The sequence below is a fragment of the Mixophyes fleayi genome, chromosome 6 (genome assembly GCF_038048845.1).
Source record: "Mixophyes fleayi isolate aMixFle1 chromosome 6, aMixFle1.hap1, whole genome shotgun sequence".
Classification (NCBI taxonomy): domain Eukaryota; kingdom Metazoa; phylum Chordata; class Amphibia; order Anura; family Limnodynastidae; genus Mixophyes; species Mixophyes fleayi.
In genome coordinates, this window is record NC_134407.1 from 211,270,882 (window position 1) to 211,291,447 (window position 20,566).

A 20,566-nucleotide genomic window follows, 5' to 3' on the forward strand; every position below is an offset into this window, starting at 1 on the left:
GGAAGAAATTGTCAAAGAAGGATCTTGAAGCAAGTGATGTTTATTTGTTCAAGTGTCCTGATATGGACAGTTCACACAGGTTTAAGGTACCAGTGATCAGAAGTTCAGATGGAACAATGATACATTTCAGTACAAACCAGTGCTGTTTTATACAGTTTTGGACACAGCCTAGCAGGGGGTACGCCAGCCCCCTGAACATTTTGCTGGCCCCAAGAAGTCCGATTTGTTTTTAGTATAAGGATGCAATATGTTTCCCAAAACATGGATTTAAATGCAATGCAAAGTTAACAACATTTACACTAATCTGCTATATCCCAAAACCTTCTGGAAAACTCTCGGCTTGATACATTTACCCCCAGATCTGGGAGCTCATAATTCCACCTTCTCGAATGAGGCATTAATCCGGGTGGGCTAGGATAATTCCATAAAATATTGGACGTGTGGAAAAGTCGAAAAGTGTTATTTGAGTATATTAATGGTTAATTAAGAAGGTACTGAATTGTGGGAAAGGTGAGATTGTTATTTAGTCTAGAACTGAATAAAAACAAGGCAATAGATTTAAACCCCACATCTTCCAGCTTTGTGTATTAGAGACTAAGTAAAATAAATCGCCTCACAAGAGGATGTAATCTTTTTATTATATCTAAAGCTTGACTGTACAAAAATAGATAAATAATTGCAATATAAACAGATCTAATATTGAGAGTGCTTGTACAATTATTTGATAACCTATTGATGTCTCCCCTTTCTCCTTTTGTGCCCAATTGTTGTTAATTATTTGTTTAAAACTAAATGACAAAACTTAATGAAAACACTGAAATGAAAAAATGTACCAGCATTATAGGACCTAGGGGTCAACTGAAAATGCACCTGCACCATATTAGCTAGGATCTCCTTTAAACACACCAATGGTGTTATAAGGCAGGAGCCGCCGGTAAAGGCACCATTGCCATACAAAATAGCACCTGTGAATGCACAAGTATCATGAGAGCTAGAGCTCAGCTGTTAATGCACTAGGAGCTAGGTGTACCTGTAAATGCAGCAGTGCAATAAAAGCTGGATCCAACCTGTAAATCCACTAGTGCCATATGAGCAGAAGCACTCCTATATTCAGAGCCAGTTTGAAAAAGACTGAAAAACAGACGCGGATGAGTCTAAAATAAGCAGAACTTTAATTTACTCATAGAGCAACCTGTGATTACCAAAGAAAGACCAATACATAAATTGAAACTTATTTCCATTAGTGCTTTTCTTTGCATTTCCTAAGTATCTAGAACACTTTATTCATTTTGAACATGAATATGATTAACAACTCTGTGAGTCTTGTAGTGCGTTGTGAGCGATGACTTCTGGGTAAAACATCTCCCACAAAGAGAACATGAATACGGCTTTTCTCCAGTGTGAACTCTGCGATGTATATGGAGGTAGGCTTTATTAGTAAAACTTTTCCCACATTCAGAGCAAGAAAACTGCTTCTTTCCTTTCTGATTACACTGGTGATTAACAAGAGCTGAACTACATGTGAAACACCTGCTGCAGTTAGGACAGTAAAAAGGTTTTGGTCCTGTGTGAACTTTCTGATGTCTAACACAGTCTGAATTACTAGCGAAACATTTCCCACATTCAGAGCAGGAATATGGTTTCTCTCCTGTGTGAACTTTCTGATGCCTAATAAGATGTGGTTTATGTCTAAAACACTTGCTGCATTGAGGACAAGAATATGGTTTTTCCCCTGTATGCATTCTAAAGTGTATTGCAAGTTGTGAGTTACAGTTAAAACATTTTCCACATTCAGTACAAGAATACAGTTTTTTTCCTTGGTGAAATTCCTGTTGTGTAGGAAGCAGGGAATTTGTTGCAAAAAAAGTCCCATATTTAAAACATACAATTGAATTCCCTTCGGTGTATGTTTTTATGCGAGTAGATGTATATTGTGTATGATCTGTGGGTGTATAAATGTCAGTGTCTGTGAGATTTCCTTCTTCACAGGACACCGATTCCTCTATATTACGAGTAGAAATACATTGTGTATGATCTGTGGGTGTATATATGTCATTGTCTGGGAAATTTCCTTCTTCACACGAGATTGATTCTTTCTTAATATGAGTAGATGTAGATTGTGTAGGATATGTGGGTGTATATATGTCATTGTCAGATAGATTTCCTTTTTCACACATGACTGATTCCTCCTTAATATGAGTAGATGTATATTGTGCATGATCGGTGGGTGTATAAATGTCGATGTCTGTGTGATTACCTTCTACACATGACACAGATTCCTCCATATTATGAGTAGGTGTATATTGTGTATGATCTGCGGGAGTATAAATATCAGTGATTGGGAGATTTCCTTCTTCACATGAGACCAATTCATCCTTACTAGAACTAGATGTATATTGTGTATGATCTGTGGGTGTATAAATGTCAGTGTCTATGATATTTCCTTTTTCACATGAGACAGATTCCTCCTTCATACGAGTAGTTTTGGGATTATCCAGTGAATCTGAAAGGAGGGAATAAAAACATTATTGGGTTTTAAAGATGTATTTATAGCTTTATTGACCCTCTCTCCCGGTGTGTATCGTGAACTGCACAGGTTAGGCAGTGCTCCTCCTTCTCTAGCCCTGGGGTCCTTGCACATCTAGGTATTTTATTACAAAGTCTCTTTGTAGTTGATGGGACCCAGGTGATGTACCTTTGTGGTGCAGTGCAATTAAATGCTTCAATAATTATCTCATTACCCAACTTGGGTCTAGTTTTCGTTATTTAGATGTTTCTATCTCCGATTTATTATTATTATTAATGCCCATTTGTACTGAAAGTGCTTGCTTGGGAGAAAGTTCTATGATTTCCCCTAAATCTTTATTCCTGTAAAATGGTTTACAAGTGTTGTAGGAGCGCACAGTGGGAGAAATTTCTACTAATTTTCCTTTAGATATTGTTGATTCACTGATCTCTGTTTATAGTGGGAAATATTCAGATTCCTGGAATATTAATAAAGGTCACCTTTGGCATAGTCAAATTGATCCCTTTTTAATTTCTTCTGCTTAATTCCAATCAATTATCTTTCAAAATTCATCAATTTCCTATTTAGCATGGACTCTCGCTCTTTATATGATGCATGTTTTTTGCATTTATCCAAATTCAGTTTTGCTGCTTCTATATCAATTTCCAATTCCTCTATTTTTGAGTTCCTATATTTTATTAGAATTTTCATAAGTGATTCTGAGCAAGCATTGAGCAAGAATTCCATTTATGTGTAAAAGATTCATCATTCACAAATGAAGATTTTTTTTTATATATATTCTAAGACCTCGAGGGATCAATCCCTTATTTAAATATTGTTGTAAAGATGTATTAAGATGATATTTATAGGGCTCGGATTTGAGCCTTTCAATATTTTCTGAATGTATTTGTAAAACATCTGACTTATAATAGAAATCTCTCGATACCATAACAAGTTATTTTGCTTTAATATATTTTAATGTCGTATTCCTTTCTTACTTGATTTAATTAATCAACTGCTGTGTCTGTGAACACTTCTGCATTGAATTACATATTAAGTAGGTGATTGGCTTGATATCTGTTTAAATAGAACGTGGGTTGCAGCCCTTTACTTCATATCCTTCTGATGAAAGTGCATATAGCACTGAAACCGGTCAAGGGCCATAGGCCTGTTTATTCATTCGAATAGAAATATTATTTTTGATTAGAGAGGATCCCCTGCCAGTAAGCTAATCAGTGCTTATAGTCCTGTTGCCATACAGTCACATATGACAAAATGCGATATTGAACACTTTGGAGCTCCTGAACATTTAGTACTGTCCAGCGGTATCAAGTGGTTTTTGCCAGTGTGAAGGCAACGTGCACTACAGGCAGTAACTTATGAAGAGACAAGTTTCTCATGCACCTCTGAGGCTTAATCTATCTGCCACTTGCTAAGGATCTACCAGCTGTATTTTCACTCGGATTGGAATTGTCCAATACATCTGCTCGGGACGTATTCAATACTTATTCGCACTGAGGATCTATCGGAAGTTGGTTCTTCTATTGAACACTACAATATTCATGAGTAACGATATACATAGTTACCAACACCTGTGAATCATTCACGCTGCTTATAATACTGACAAATTGGAGTTTTTATGTGTGGACATTGCTGCATTCATCACCCAAGGAGGACCTCTCCTTAGAGTCTATGGTTTCTTTTTTATACAACATTTTTTTTACAGGCTCTTTCTCATATTGGTTATAATATGTTGTATATTGTGGTCATCAGTTTTGTTTGTTTCTTATAATAGTTCATATGAATAAATTTTCTACTTGTCTTATGTACGAGGAATGCGACCATTAAACATTTTATTTTATAAACTGCAGCCAGGGTTCAATTCCACACAGACTTTTCCAATGCACACAAACACACAGGTGCATCATGAGTGTTATTGACTGGTGGGGGATAAAAGACTGTATTGTTCACTTATGTTTTTTGACTGATGCTCAGGAAGTTGGCCAGTCGGTAGAGAGCCAGGAGTTGTAGGCAACATGATATTGCTTACTGGTGTCGTCCTGACAAGAAGTATTGCTGTTATTGTGATGCACAGAATAAAGCACTGTTTGATTAGAAGCAAGAAGCTGCTTGTGTCGGATGGCTGGACGGTCTCAGTTTCACAAGGTGCCAGAAATCCTACAATACACACGCAGCGGCACAGTAGAAAAACCATGCTTTTCCACCAGGACTGGAGCAGATGAACCTGAAGAGAGCAGGGGACAAATGTATCAAGCTGAGAGTTTCCGGCGGGTTTGAAAAGCAGAGATGTTGCCTATAGCAACCAATCAGATTCTAGTTATTATTTATTTAGTACATTCTGCAAATTGACAGCTAGAATATGATTGGTTGCTATAGGCAACATCTTTCTCCAAACATGCTGGAAACTCCCAGCTTGATACATTTACCCCCAGGAGTCTGTTGAATTTTAGAGCGGTTTCCTATGTGAGGAAAAGCCCATCGAGGAAGTGAGCTGCCTGAAGAAGGGGTTATCCACCTCCCCCCATGGCCCAGAAGACAGCTCCCCTTGCCAAGTCAGGCTCTAGCGAGAGCTGCTGCAGTAGGAGCCCCCACCTAAACTGCTTGGTTCATTGAAGACCTTGTTGCTGCACTTATCTAATTGGGACCTGGTGATAGAGGCTGACTAGCGCAAGCTCTGGCTCCGCTCAGAGGAGGCAGACCTAACCTTAATCATAGTAATGCAGGCCCTAAGCTGCTCAGAGGGAGCCATCCACAAAGCTGGATCTAAGGCACCTGTCCCGTGGCCTGCCCTGGTCTTAAATACAGTCCTCCCAACAGCACAGCTGACAGCAATACAATGTATAAAATAAATGAAAATTAAAATAAAAGCAAATAAATTAACTTTACTGCTGCAACTGGCAGCTGAGTGAAAAAGCCCAATTCTTAATGGGCAATTAATAAAGACGGGTTAAATATTGATGGTGATGTATAGAAAGGAAGAAGCTCATGTGATCCCAAAGGATCTTTTAGAGTGGGGGAGTTCAAGGGTTTTCTGTAAAACAAACATTTTGGGTGGATATTACCTTTAAAAGATCCTTATCTTTGACCTGTGTGAACTTTGCCTTGAAATGATGTAACATGTATAGAATTTTCTAACTAATTTTATACACACAAGTTCCTGGTAAGAACTTCTATATTGATTCAAAATGGCCCTGGACCTGTGAATTTTAAGTGGCAATTAACATAATTGTAGTGGTTTCACCCATACTACACATAGAGACGTGATCATGAAACTCTGCAACAATCATGAACTATCCACCATGTTATTGTTGGGCAACCCAAAGCTTGAAGTGAACCATGCCAGTGAGATTTTCTAACTGCAATCTGAACACTATCACATGGGGCACAACAAAGGATTCCAGTGTGTCTACTCTGCCCATTGTTTCCATAACAATTCTACAGGATCAGTCGAAGTCAGATAATTGGATAAAGTAATTTCAATTAATATCTAGCCAACTTGATCGTCTTTGTCTGAAAATTATGCGTAGAGCGCGCTACGGCGTGGAGAAGCGTATACGGCTGCAATACGTGGCACCAACAGGATTTACACATATACACGCATTCACACGAACATACATATTTTTAAATAGTACACACTAATTGTAGTTGCAACACATAGTTATTTATATCAAAATGTAGCAATGTTCAAGGTTAATATTATAAGTTATATACATGTTAGTGAAATCAAAAGTTCAGGTTACATGAAATATGTCATGTTTAGTATCGATTTAATCCCCTATTTATCCGCAGTTGTCCGGTTCATTCGCCGAAGGGATCGCACATTGCATTCTCTAGTTAGCGATGAAAGAGAATAAATGTTTAAAATGATACTGACTGTGTAATGTAAATAGACTAGTTTAAACTGGATTCTTGGCGGGAAAATCGGAGTGCATCCCCTGGAGAGCTGACCCCCCACCTTTGGATATTTTCGTTTGAACTGGCCTATGACCTGCAGTACACTGGACCTTCCTGAAGCCTGGACCAATAGAAGCAAGCCACATCATCTGCATTGTTTTACTGTATTCACTGACTGTGGACAGTCTACTTTGACCACAGCCTTCAGACCTGAATGACTGTACACTGGATCCAGGGCACCTGCGATAAGTAACGGCTGTACTTATTGTATTCTGCTTGTTATTCTGCAACTTTTGGCTATTAAATCACATTGTGCTTTGGAACCACATTACGGAAATCGACAATCGTTATTGGATAGCAACTAGACGTGCCTAACAGATCCTTATCCCATCTCCCAAACAGCAAGTGTGGAAAACTCCATTGGCACCTTCTAATAGTCATAGATGAGATGTGACAGGTATCTTTCTAATTCTAATGGTGTCAGAAGAACACCCTTTAAATCTTAAATTCTAGTACTCAAAGAATCCATTTGTGTGCGAGTTGTCTTAATTGCCTTGTGAATCATTTATACCGGTGGCACTGGACATGAACTGTTTCCTCATAATATCTAACTGCCCGTATAGAATGGTATATTGCTATTTTGAGAAAAAAAAATCTATGTGGGATTGCTGCTTTAATTGAACTTTGTATAGCATCAACCTGCACCTTCTCTGGGCAACAGAGGCTAGTCCCTGCCTTCATAATGTGCTTTCTGTAGAGCAGGTTTGGATCTTCTGTTCTGGTAAGTCAAGTAAGGCTCCTATTAGCTGACCCCTCCATGCAAGGGATTCAATTCCACTTCAACATAAATGAGACGGAGTACTTGTCTCTCCCCTTGCAGTACATTTATGAAGCTTCTTATTAAATAAATTAAAATGCTAACACATGTTGTGATTACATCTATTATTTAGAAAAAAATTGATTTATTTAGAAAAGAAAGTGTTATTAAGTCTTCGCTTACCCAGTAATGTGGGAGGCTGGTGATTCTCCATCATCACGTCCTTGTACAGATCTTTGTGCCCCTCTAAATACTTCCACACCTGAAAATAAACAGTGACATCTTCACATCTTACAGGAACCCGATACAATGATACAGTCATCACCCAGACACATCACCTGGTGTTACTGTATAATGTCCCATTCCCAGCAGTCACCTCTCCAGTCAGCAGGTGTACAATCTTGTTGGTGAGTTCTAGAATCTTCTGGTCATTGTTTCTCTCATGTATCAGTGAGTGAGGTGGAGGTTCCATGATGGGGCTCCGAGTTCCGCTCAATCCACCTGATATATGGGAACTAGTAGTTGGTGCAACAGGCTCCGCTGATGTCTTCTTATTCACTACTGTATAATCCTGCAAGTTAAAAAAGACAATAATAATTCTGTTACCTTTATAACAAGTTACTTTTGCGCAGACCCGATTACACCTGAACCTCAATCCCAGGTACGAGAACATTATGACATTCAAAAAGATAATCTTGATTAATGCTAAACAAATCTTTTTAATTCTGCACCCTAAAAATATGCATACTAATGTATTCCATGTATGTTGCATTTTATGCTAAGTATGAGGTCAACATGACATTCCCAGAATCCCTCACCTCTCCAGTCAGGTCCCTGGTTTATTAAGAGATATGAATACGGTCACTGTAACATTCCCAGAATCCCTCACCTCTTTAGTCAGCAGGTAGATGATGTCCACAGTGAGATTAAGGATCTTTTCAGCCATTGGACCAATTTCCTCATTCATCATTGTTCTTCAGATTACCTCTACAGGTAGCTCTCAAAAGATGATTGGTGTCAGTTCATATAACACTTAAATTGGTCAAACATAAAAGTAAAAAAAATAAACAGGTCACCCAGACACATCCCCTGGTATTACCTATGTCTAAACCAGGGGTAAGCAACCTGCAGCTCAGGTGTTTGTGAAACTACAAATCCCAGCATGCCTTGCCACCTATCTGTTGGTTATCTACTGGCAAAGCATGCTGGGACTTGTAGTAGTTTCACAACACCTGGAGAGCCGCAGGTTGCCTACCCCTGGTCTAAACCATACACAGAGTTAATTGAAAACATAATTAATTGTTAAGAGGTGTTTGTCCTTCAGTGCCTTGTGTGAGTCATGTGACACCAGGGGGCGGGGACCTTACAATGATAACCAGTGGGGCACAATAGTAGGCCAATAACCTCTGACCACACGATTCCCCGTAACATGAAACCATCTCCCCACAGAACCACTGTAACTTCCTTTATAAGCGCCAGTGCCGCAGCTGCCGCCTTACCTCCTGCTCATCCTCCTAGGCAGACAACAGGCAGCCTCAGAACCCACCACTGGCCAATCGGCGTACAGGGGCGTGGCTTAGCAAGTCGTCCGCCTATCGTATGACGTACGGAAGATGTTAGAGAGGCTTGAAACGCAGAACCCGGAAGTAATGTTGACGGCGGAACCCGGAAGTGATGTGGCAGTTGACCACCTATTAAAGTCACTTGATCAGTAGATGAGAGCAGCGTCGGCAACACTGACTCCTATCCAGGTGACAGTATAATATATACTTCTTATTACCTATCTGAGGCATAACACCCCATATAAACCCTCATGTAAAGTGTAAAACTGGCACTGTAATGGCAGCATTGAATAAATACATATGTAAAAGCCGAATTTAATAATATATATTATACACATGGGAACTAGTTCTATCAGACATACATTGTATGCAGTATAGACTTTGGAGCTGGATTTAATATATATATAATTCACATTGGGGTTGGTGTTATTCCTGTCCTGGTACTATTCCACATACACTCAATAGCCACTTTATTAGGTACACCTGCTCATAATGCAACTATCTAATCAGCCAATCATGTGGCAGCAACTTAGTGCATAAAAGGATGCAGACATGGTCAAGAGGTTCAGTTGTTGTTCACACCAAACACCGATATGGGGAAGATATGTGATCCAAGTGTCTTTGACCATGGAATAATTGTTTTTCCCAGACGGGGTGGTTTGAGTGTCTCAGAAACTGTTGATCTCATGGTATTTTCATGCACATCAGTATATAGAGTTTATAGAGAATGGCGCACAAAGCAAAAAACATCCAATGAGCGGCAGTTCTGTGGACGACAACACCTTGTTAATGAGGGAGGTCAGAGGAGAATGGCCAGATTTGTTCAGGCTGACAGGAAGGGGACAGTAACTCAAATAACAGTAACTCAAATAGCTTTACAACAGTGGTATGCAGCATCTCTGATTACACAGGGACCACACAGGGTTTCATTTCTGTCAGAAAGAATAGGAAGCTGAGGCTACAGTGGCCGCAGACTAACCAAAACTGGACAGTTGAAAAGTGGAAAAACTTTGCATGATCTGATGAATCTTGATTTCTGCAGCAATGTGCAGATGGTAGGGTCAGAATTTAGTGTAAACATGAATCCAATGAGGAGGTGTAATGGTGTGGAGAATGTTTTCCTGGCACACATTAGGTCCCTTAATATCAATTGAGTGTCATTTAATATCACAGCCAGAGTATTGTTGCTGACCATATGCATCTCTCTATAGCCACAATCTACCCTACTTCCTTAAGAATATTGTTCCATGTCACAAAGCACACATAATCTCAAGATGATTCCACCTGACAATGAGCTCAGTGTATTGCAATGGCCTCCACAATTACCAGATCTCAATCCAATAAAGCACCTTTGGGATATGGTGGAACAGGAGATTTTCAGTATGAACGTGCAGCCAACAAATCTGCAGCAACTGTATGATACGATCATGTCAACATGGACTACTCTAAGGAATATTTCCAGCACGTTATCAAACCCATACCACAGAGGGAGTCCTACCCAGTGCCTAATAAGGTGGCAACTGAGTGTATAGTACACATTATACTCAATGGAGCTGGTATTATTCCTCTCACTCACATGCACATTTGAAACTGGTTATGTTTGTTTGTCAGTCACATACAATATACATTATACACAGTGGCGCTGGTATTTCTGTCAGTTGTCTTCTATACACATTATAAATAGTGTATCTGTCAGGCACATGTAGTACACACTGGAGCTGATGTTTCTGTCAGTCACTGTGACTGGATGGACTTACTCTGCCACCTGGTCCTCCTTTTTGGGTAGTCATCATCATCAACTATTTATATAGCGCTACTAATTCCGCAGCGCTGTACATAGAACTCACTCAGTCCCTGCCCCATTGGAGCTTACAGTCTAAATTCCCTACTACAGTTTATTTGGGTTTCTCTCCACCCGTCAGTAACCGGCCATTACTGACCAGCTTTACTGATGCCACCTGCCACCGACTGCAAATGCCAACTGCACACTAGCTGTGGGAGGATAATCCTGCCACCACCAGGCGTCACAACCTCTGCGCACTACGCCGCAAATTAATCTGACTGGTGCTGCAGCACTGGGTATTAACCCTTCCTTTGTCGCATCCGCCGCTTTCTGTCCGACAAGTGGGGGATTTAAAGGGGGACTTAGCCACTGTCGCATGCAGTATACATATTATAAACAATGTAGCTGATTATATTCCTGTCCGGCAAATGTGATATATATTATAAAGATTGGCAATGGTATTATATTTGTCAGCCACATACAATATACATTATAAACAATGTGGCTGGATATATTGCTGCCAGTCCAATATAATACTCATTATAGACGACATAGCGGATTATACACATTGGAGCTGGATATATTTCTGTCAGTAAAATATATGTAAAGAGAGGGCGGACCACTATACGCATAAACAAAACCTTCAATAAATTTCATTATGTTTTTGTGGAAGGTTCAAAAGTATTTGTAATTGTATTATTGTTTTAGATCATTTGAGAATTTTGTGTTTTTTTGTATTATATAACATTAGATAGTTGCTGTTTATAAAGAATCAGCATGTTCATTTAGGAATAGTGAACATTAGCCTATATGTAACTAAGTAGGGTCAGCTTGCGATATATACTTAGACCTCATAATGTTGATTGCATCACCTGTGTGGTTCCTATAATTGGATTCTAAATGGTTGAATGGATAAGATCTTGGTTGCAGGATAGAAAGCAGAGAGTTATAGTAAATGGAGTGCATTCACAGGAGGGAACGGTTACCAGTGGAGTACCCCAGGGATCTGTACATAAACTTAGTGCTTTTTAATATCTTTATTGGAGACATTGCAAATGGTATTGAAGGGAAAGTATGCCGTTTGGCAGATGACACAAAGATATGCAACAGGGTAGATGATTGATGATCTAGGTAGAGGAATGGTAAAGAGTGTGGCAACGACAGTTTAATGCCAAATAATGCAAAATCACGCACTGGGATCTCAAAAAGCTAAAGGCCAAATACAGTATCAATGACACTATAATGGAAACTATTGAGGTGGGAATAGATCTAGGAGTCACTATTTCAGGTGACTTAAAGGCAGGTAAGCAATGTAACAAAGCAATGAGAAAGGCAAGTCAGATGCTTGGCTGTATAGGGAGAGAAATTAGGAGCAGAAAGAAAGAAGTAATAATACCACTGTATAGGTCATTGGTACGGCCTCATCTAGAATACTGTGTCCAGTTCTGGAGGCCATATCTCCAGAAGGATATAAATACATTAGAGACTGTACAAAGAAGGACAACTAAGATGGTGCATGGCCTACATCACAAAACTTACCCAGAAAGACTAAAAGATCTTAGTAGAATGGAAAGGGGGGGTCATGACCGAAACGCTCAAATATATCAAGGGTTTTAACAAGATACAGGAGGGAAACATTCCTCAAAGGAAGAGAAGTATTAGAACACGAGGACATACACTGACACTGGAGGGAAGTAGGTTCAGAGGAAATTTGAGGAAAACTACTTCACAGAAAGGGTAGTGGATAAATGGAATAGCTTCCATCAGAGGTGGTAGATAATACAGTAGAGCAATTTAAACATGCTTGGGATAGACATAAGGATATCCTTATAAAGAACTAAGGATCAAATACGGTTTGAGGTTAACATAGGTTAAAAATGGGCAGACTGGAATGAAATATGTTTCTATATATAATCTATTTTTGCACTACTGGCTAGAGATTGTGTTCTCCATTTTACCTGCTGAAGGAGGTTTTTCTCCGAAATGTGTTGCAGGTGGGAACATTGAGGGTTAATCCACTACATGCTTGATTTTACATTTGGATTGTAAGTGCAGTTTGTATCTTTTAAGATTTTAACAAACTATGAACCAGGATCAGTGAAAGTCCTGGGGCGCCCTAGGCAGCAGATTCACGTGTAGGAAGCTGCTGACTCCTTTTCCTTCATGTCAGTGGCAGGTGCTCCATGTGGGGGTGCCACAGGGACATTTAAATCATTGGATGAGTGACATTCATTCAGTATTTTATGCGCCCCCACCCTAAATATTGGCACCCTAGGTTTGCCTAATGGTAGCATTACTTTTTAAATCTTTAAGTCTGATAATATGAGAGCACTCCCTTTCTACTTTTGGAATTGACTATAGTCACATATAATATACATTATACACATTGGAGCTGGTTATATTCCTGTCAGTCACATATCATACATATTACACACATTGGAGCTGGTTATATTCCTGTCAGTCACATATCATACATATTATACACATTGGAGCTGGTTATATTCCTGTCAGTCATATATAATACATATTGGAGCTGGTTATATTCCTGTCAGTCACATATCATACATATTATACACATTGGAGCTGGTTATATTCCTGTCAGTCACATATCATACATATTACATTGGAGCTGGTTATATTCCTGTCAGTCACATATCATACATATTATACACATTGGAGCTGGTTATATTCCTGTCAGTCACATATCATACATATTATACACATTGGAGCTGGTTATATTCTTGTCAGTCACATATCATACATATTATACACATTGGAGCTGGTTATATTCCTGTCAGTCACATATCATACATATTATACACATTGGAGCTGGTTATATTCCTGTCAGTCATATATAATACATATTATACACATTGGAGCTGGTTATATTCCTGTCAGTCACATATCATACATATTACATTAGAGCTGGTTATATTCCTGTCAGTCACATATCATACATATTATACACATTGGAGCTGGTTATATTCCTGTCAGTCACATATCATACATATTATACACATTGGAGCTGGTTATATTCCTGTCAGTCACATATCATACATATTATACACATTGGAGCTGGTTATATTCCTGTCAGTCACATATCATACATATTATACACATTGGAGCTGGTTATATTCCTGTCAGTCACATATCATACATATTGTACACATTGGAGCTGGTTATATTCCTGTCAGTCATATATAATACACATTGAAGCTGGTTATATTCCTATCAGTCATATATAATACACATTATACACATTGGAGCTGGTTATATTCCTGTCAGTCATATATAATACACATTATACACATTGGAGCTGGTTATATTCCTGTCAGTCATATATAATACACATTATACACATTGGAGCTGGTTATATTCCTGTCAGTCATATATAATACACATTATACACATTGGAGCTGGTTATATTCCTGTCAGTCATATATAATACACATTATACACATTGGAGCTGGTTATATTCCTATCACTCATATATAATACACATTATACACCATGGAGCTGGTTATATTTCTGTCAGTCACATATACACATTATACTTGTTAGAGCTGGTTTATGCCAATCCGTTACATAAAATACATATCCGGATGAATTCATTGTCCTGCTTATGATTATATTATCTTTTTTTTGATAGGTTGTATCTTGGAGGAACAGGATTGTGAGTGGTCCGTAACAGAGATCACGTGAAGTGAGGTGTAGTAACTCCGTGAGAATGGACCCTAACAGGAGTCATATGACTGGAGTATTAAATCTCACTGTTGAGATCATCTATATGCTGACTGGTGAGGTATGGGATTCTGAGAATATGTGTTGCCCTAATGATGGTGTAGTCTTAGTGTGGCCACTAATAGACATATTCCCACAGAATCAATCTGTATCAGTCAGGTAGGTAGATATTCTCAGTATCCGTTTGAGTTGTGGGCAAGTATTTAGCCAGAGAAGAGAACTAAAAAAAAAAAAAGTATTGTGTGTGGCTACAACATTTATCAATGTCCTCTCTATTGCTTAGGATTACACAGTTGTAAAGAAGACATCTGGGAGAAATGACACCCACAGTAATAGTCCAGAAGGACTGAGCAGGGCCCAGAGCCCCATCATGGAACCTCCACCTCACTCACTGATACATGAGAGAAACAATGACCAGAGGATTCTAGAACTCACCAACAAGATCATTCATCTGCTGACTGGAGAGGTGACTGCTGGGAATGGGACATTATACAGTAACACCAGGGGATGTGTCTGGGTGATGACTATTATTGTGTGTGTCAGGTTCCTATAAGGTGTCAGGATGTCACTGTCTGTTTATACTTGCAGGTGTGGCAATATTTAGAAGGACAGAAGAATCTGTACAAGTATGTCATGATGGATAATCAACTCCTCACATCAATGGGTAAGAAGAGTTATATCACTGTTCTGGTTGTGTAGCTAGCATATGTCTTTAGCAGGTGATAACATCTTGTTATTTGTGCAAAGGGGGATCTTAAACACACATCAAATAGCAAAATTAAGGAAAACAAAATATAATACTTTCTTAGACTTGGGCATAAAGTAGGTATTGGCCTATAGAATATACTAATGCTAATAAAGTATTTAATAGTGTGATATAAATGTAGATGCATTGCAATGTAAATGTAAGTATATGTCAATAAATATCATTAGTTTTGCTTGTTTCTTAACAGATTTATCAGAGACCAGAAATGAGAAGGAACCAATCTCTTGGGAAGAAGAAAATCTCACAGATACAGACATTGATACACCTACAAATCTTACACAATGTACATCTACTCATATTAAGGAGGAATCTGCCTTATGTGAAGAAGGAAATCTCACAGACACTGACAGTTATACACCCAGAGATCATACACAATATACATCTACGCCTATTAAGGAGGAATCAGTCTCGTGTGAAGAAGGAAATCTCTCACACACTGACATTTATACACCCACAGATGATGCACAAAATCTGTCCACTCATATTAAGGAGGAATCGGTCTTGCGTGAACAAGGAAATCTCCCAGACACTGACAGTTATTCATCCACAGAACACAGAGATATGTATTATACACTTACCCATATACAGGGAAACAATGGAGAAGACTGTAATACCCATAAATTTGAAGATAATTGTATCAGCAGTATTTCTGATCATGTAGAACAACAGACAGAAAATAAGGTAGCATGTAAATCACTGCTGATCATAAATCAGAGACCTCACAAAGGAAAAGAACACTATTCACATTCTGATCATGGAAGTTGTTTTTCTGATCAATCAAATTTTGCAAAACGACAAAAACATCATCCATGGAAGAAGCTTTTTACATGTACTAGATGTCATAGGCATTTTAGCACTAGATTAGGACTTTTTAGACATCAAATCATTCACCTAGGCCAGGAAAGAAAACTTGAGAAGGCGACAGACATTGCTCTGGATCATACAATTGCTGCTTCTGCTGTTGTGCAGCGTAATGGCACAAGTCCTGTACCGACTAGCGATGTCTGTAAACTAAGAACAAACACCACAGATGGAATTTATCATGGCTGTCCGCATCAGAATTCTTTTGTTACTAACTCAGATGATGTAGATAATCGGGAAATAAATAAGGCAGTTTGTGTGGAATGTGGAGAAGTCCTCACTTTTAAACCACGGCCTATTTCACAACAGAGCATTCATACAGAAGGAACGCAATATTCCTGTTCTGAATGTGGGAAGTGTTTTTGTAACAACTCTCATCTCATTATACATCAAAGAATTCACACTGGAGAGAAACCCTTTGGATGTTTGGCATGTGGAAAACGCTTTGCTACAAAATCAACTCTTGTTATACATCAGAGAATTCACACACGCGAGAAGCCTTATTCCTGCACTGAGTGTCAAAGATGTTTTCCATGTAATTCACAATTAGTTATACATCAGAGGACTCACACAGGAGAGAAGCCATATTCTTGCTCTGAATGTGGGAAAGGTTTTATCAGTAACTCAGATCTTCTTAGACATAGGAGAATTCACACTGGAGAGAGACCGTTTAAATGTTCTGAATGTGGAAAATGTTTCTCCCAAAAGTCACATCTTCGGGAGCATCAGAAAACTCACAGAAAATAAATTTTATGTCCTTTCATAGTTTTTCAAATGATAATTTGCTTCATTTTTATATTCAGAATCATGTGGTAGAACCATTATACACAGCTTGGAAAATGTATTATGTTAAAAATGTCTAAGCTTATTTAAAGCCACAGTAAAACGTTAATGTCTTTTCATTAATATATATAATATAAACATAAAACAATTTTAGTATTGCAGCAATAAATTAAACAAAATCAGTCACATTTTATTTTTGTAGCTGATTTGGGGTTTCTTTGCAAATGTTACCATACAGCAACACCAAGATGACAAATTTCTTAGCTAAAAACCTCTCTTACTGAATGTACAAATCCATACATATTATACTGACTTTTATTGCTTCCGGGGAAAAGGAATATAAAAAATAAAATATTCTGGTTTGTATTAAGGGTAAGGTATATGTAATCCTCAACTATTAGAACAGCTATTCAAGATGTTCGCCTCTAGCAGCCCCCTTTCCGATGCACTAGACACTTTCCACAGCACTCAGTTGCCCCCAGGACTTTAGCTTGGGTAGTAGTAGTTGTTGATTTACAATTGCCCAGTGGAGTGGACAAAACTCAGTAGGAGGTAGTGAGCAATCTTGATGGTTCCGTAAAGGAAACTGAGAATTAGACTGGCACTTGCCTGATGAAGTGGTCAACACATGGTTGTAGGATGTGAGCAACCAGGTGGTGTAGTGTTACAAACTGGCAGGCAGGGGTTAATGCAAATAACAGGCCACGGTCAAGAGTAGAGAAGACAGCAGTTCCTATAAAGCCAGCGGTCAGGGCAGGTAGAGATATATATGCGGATCTGTTTAACAAGCCAAGAGTCAGGAGTGGAGAAGACTGCAAAATTCTTTAAACAATGCAGGTCAAACAATGAGAGCAGAACAGGTCACAGGCTACAAGGCACACTAGGTCAAGCAGGAACTATCACTAGTATTGGTTTGAAGACTGAAAGAGGTTTGTAAAGGCAGCGGCATCAATCAGAAACTGCAGGATGATTACCTGCATGAGTGTGATAAGTGATTGCACACCCGAGGCTGCCAGATTGAGAGCTAAATGAAGCTTGTAACTATTTAACTAGCAACCAGCTGAATCAGTGTATTGCAGTATTAATCCTACACATCGTAATAGCAGTAATTGCACGGATGACAGATCAAACAAACGGGAGAGATCCTTATTTTCTAACAGTTTGTTTTATATGTCTGCAACACCTGTCTAAATGCCTGCTATTTCTGTTCTTTGTTCTTATTCTGTGTCACATCTACTGTGTTGTGAAGGTACTACTTGTGGGGAATACCTTTTGTTGAGTTGCAGAACATCTGCTAAACTTGCCTTTACTGAGATTTGGACATTATTAAATGGAGTTTTAGGATTGAGTGAGTGCCATGGCCAGAAGAGAGCTGTTGTGAAATAGTAGCACCAGGCAATTTAATAAAGGTCAAGCCTAGTTATTTAAGTGTACCCCCCTCCAAGTCCATGTTTAACACACAAACTGGGAAGGGTTAACTCGCTAATCCACTACACATGTAACCTTATACTGTTACTGGATGAATTCAATTGTGTAAATCTAATTAGTCACATTGATTCAGGACTGACCTATCAGCCCCAGACCAGCCAGAGCCGCCCTCACAGCACCCTGCAGGAAGTACCAAGTGACGGCTATCTCCCACTTTAGCCCCAATTCCAGTCTTCAGCCAAGTAAGTAAGTTGAGAGGGTTAAAAGGTTTTTTCGTGGCTACAGGTGGCTACATTATACGTAAAACCCGCTGGCAACAGCAATCAGGGCTGAGGCGCAACACCTGATTGCAAAGCATGTCTGCACTGTTGCTTAAATAGCAACTAGGATTGTGGCGCAAAACCTGATTTCAGTCCATATACACCTTTAAATCTTGGCCTAGTATTACAGAATTACCTTGTATAGGGACTAGTAATGTACTGACTTTTTTGACCGCTTCCTTTCTTTAACTAGTCTTCAGTCTCCATTCCTACAACCAAGCTTATGTCTCATGCTGTATCCTGCTCTTTCCACCTTGAGACAAGCATATTCCAGCTACCCTTGCCAAAAGGGTCTCTTGGTTGCTGCAAATCTGTGCTCCAGGAGTATCGCTAGCCAGACCTCCAGTGAGGCTAGTTTCTGACATTTTCCTGCTGCCCAAGAAATTGACCTCACTAGAGTAGCACAGCAGCTTGCAATATAGCAGCAATTGGCGGTAAGACGAAGCTGGTGAAGCCAGATATTAGACGCAGCCCCCTGAGTCCTGGCATGCCGTCTCCTGCGCAGCAGTTCAGCTCTTCTCCGGCTGTCATTCCTTCCCCGACACTGAACTGCTGCGCAAGCGCAACAGTTCAGTACTTCTCTGGCTGTCATTTGAGGCCATAAGAGTCTTTGGGGGCATTACTGTGGCATAAAAGATATTGGGGACATTACTGTGGCATAAAATGTATTGGGGGCAACTGTGGCATACTATGTGTTTCTGGGGGCAACTGTGGCATATTATGTGTTTCTGCGGGCAACTGTGGCAAGGTATGAATTGGGGGCACAACTATGTGGTATAAGATGAATTGGGGGCACACTTATGAGGTATGATGTGAACTGGGGCACTACTGTGCGGCATAACTTTTTTTTTTTGTTGGTTCCTTACTGTTAATATGATATTAGCCTCATAAAATGAGAAATAATTTTATATATATAGCCGCAGAGAGGGGAGGGGGCGGCTACAAATTGCCTGGGCCTGCTTGGTGGCCCGAGTCCCCACTGGAGACCTAATTTTGAAAAAAAAATAAAAGTACTTTTTTTAAAAAAAAATGTATTGACTGCAGTGGTCACATGGTACTCGGCGGGCTGCTGGATATCTTCCCATGCTGTGCAGTGGAGAATAAGGTAAGAAGAAGGTGTGCTGGAGAGGGGGCATTTGTGACGAAAGGTGATGGAGAGGGGCATGTGTCACTAAAGGTGCTGGGCAGAGGGGGGGCAAGTGTGATTAAAGCATGTGGGCAGAGGGAGGCACGTGTGATTAAATCATGTGGGCAGAGGGGACATATGTGAGCAAAGCTGCTGAGCAAGGGGACATGTGTGATTAATGCATTTTTCTGTAAGAGGGTGGCCTGGTGCTTTTCACCTGCTAGACACGCCCCCAATGATGTACTGCCACACCCCCAATTGTACGACCACTTGCATGGTAAAAAAAATGTTGCGGCGGAACAACATTTTTTTAACCATGCTTAACTATAAGGGAGGACCCATGGGGTTGCTGTACTGGGGCCATGAATTTCTCTAGGCAGCTCTGTATGTATGTATGTATGTATGTATGTGTATGTGTGTGTTATATACATAATATATATATATATATATATATATATATACACACATATATACATATACACACACAACTGGCACACCTGGGCTTGACTAGATTTTAGCCTTAGACCATTCTTCTGGGAAATTAGCTGTAAATAACTCGAATTGCACACTGGTTTAAAAATCTGTGGCAGGTTTTCGGTTCGCCATCATAGAAGAAGCTGGAGTTAGGAAGGCCATACCGAGATCACCGCAGAGTAAGAGAAGAAGGAGTGACTGTGGCTAATGTATTCTGAAGCGTGTCAATTTGGGAAGACAGGCCCTGAATACACTGCATGAGCTGTATCTGGGTGGCTTGTTGTTTCTCTACACTGCCAACTAAATGCTGGAGGAGGTTTCATGGAGAAGGGTTCCCCACTGGATCAATATAGGGCCAGATCATACTATCATCAATACACTGGAAGTTAGGATGCCAAGACTAACTTAGATTGGTTCTACCCACATCCAGGGCACAGAGTGTAACGTGATGCCGGTGTCAACCAGGAATCCCTGCAAGGTAGTG

At 39.6% G+C, this 20,566-nt stretch overlaps 2 protein-coding genes across 3 annotated transcripts; one reads left to right on the forward strand and one right to left on the reverse strand.

Moving 5' to 3' along the window:
- Positions 1-1,149: 1,149 nt before the first annotated feature.
- On the reverse strand, positions 1,150-8,830 carry LOC142159886 (uncharacterized). Of its 2 annotated transcripts, XM_075214738.1 has the most exons (5): positions 8,738-8,830; positions 8,128-8,270; positions 7,615-7,809; positions 7,422-7,500; positions 1,150-2,503 (listed from the first exon to the last, which is right to left on the reverse strand). In XM_075214738.1, the coding sequence occupies exons 2-5, from the start codon at positions 8,206-8,208 to the stop codon at positions 1,281-1,283; spliced, it is 1,578 nt and encodes a 525-aa protein (XP_075070839.1). In that variant the 5' UTR covers positions 8,209-8,270; positions 8,738-8,830; the 3' UTR covers positions 1,150-1,280. The 2 variants fall into 2 exon arrangements, with proteins under 2 accessions (XP_075070839.1, XP_075070838.1); XM_075214737.1 differs by having other exon boundaries at positions 8,128-8,812.
- A 71-nt stretch (positions 8,831-8,901) lies between these two features.
- Positions 8,902-16,726, forward strand: LOC142159851 (uncharacterized). Its single transcript, XM_075214656.1, has 5 exons — positions 8,902-8,989; positions 14,233-14,385; positions 14,608-14,790; positions 14,913-14,988; positions 15,278-16,726. Exons 2-5 carry the CDS (start codon positions 14,311-14,313, stop codon positions 16,696-16,698), a joined length of 1,755 nt encoding a protein of 584 aa, XP_075070757.1. The 5' UTR covers positions 8,902-8,989; positions 14,233-14,310; the 3' UTR covers positions 16,699-16,726.
- The last annotated feature ends 3,840 nt before the right edge of the window (positions 16,727-20,566 follow it).

Bases quoted from the DNA above. Each gene is read 5' to 3' on its own strand.
- LOC142159851 (XM_075214656.1), top strand. From the start codon at position 14,311: ATGGACCCTAACAGGAGTCATATGACTGGAGTATTAAATCTCACTGTT. The intron at 14,791-14,912 runs GTGACTGCTGGG...TTATACTTGCAG, and splicing joins TTCATCTGCTGACTGGAGAG to GTGTGGCAATATTTAGAAGG. The intron at 14,989-15,277 runs GTAAGAAGAGTT...GTTTCTTAACAG, and splicing joins TCAACTCCTCACATCAATGG to ATTTATCAGAGACCAGAAAT.
- LOC142159886 (XM_075214738.1), bottom strand. From the start codon at position 8,208: ATGATGAATGAGGAAATTGGTCCAATGGCTGAAAAGATCCTTAATCTC. The intron at 7,501-7,614 runs GTGACTGCTGGG...GTTTATTTTCAG, and splicing joins TACACCTGCTGACTGGAGAG to GTGTGGAAGTATTTAGAGGG. The intron at 2,504-7,421 runs GTAAGCGAAGAC...CCCTCCTTTCAG, and splicing joins CCAGCCTCCCACATTACTGG to ATTCACTGGATAATCCCAAA.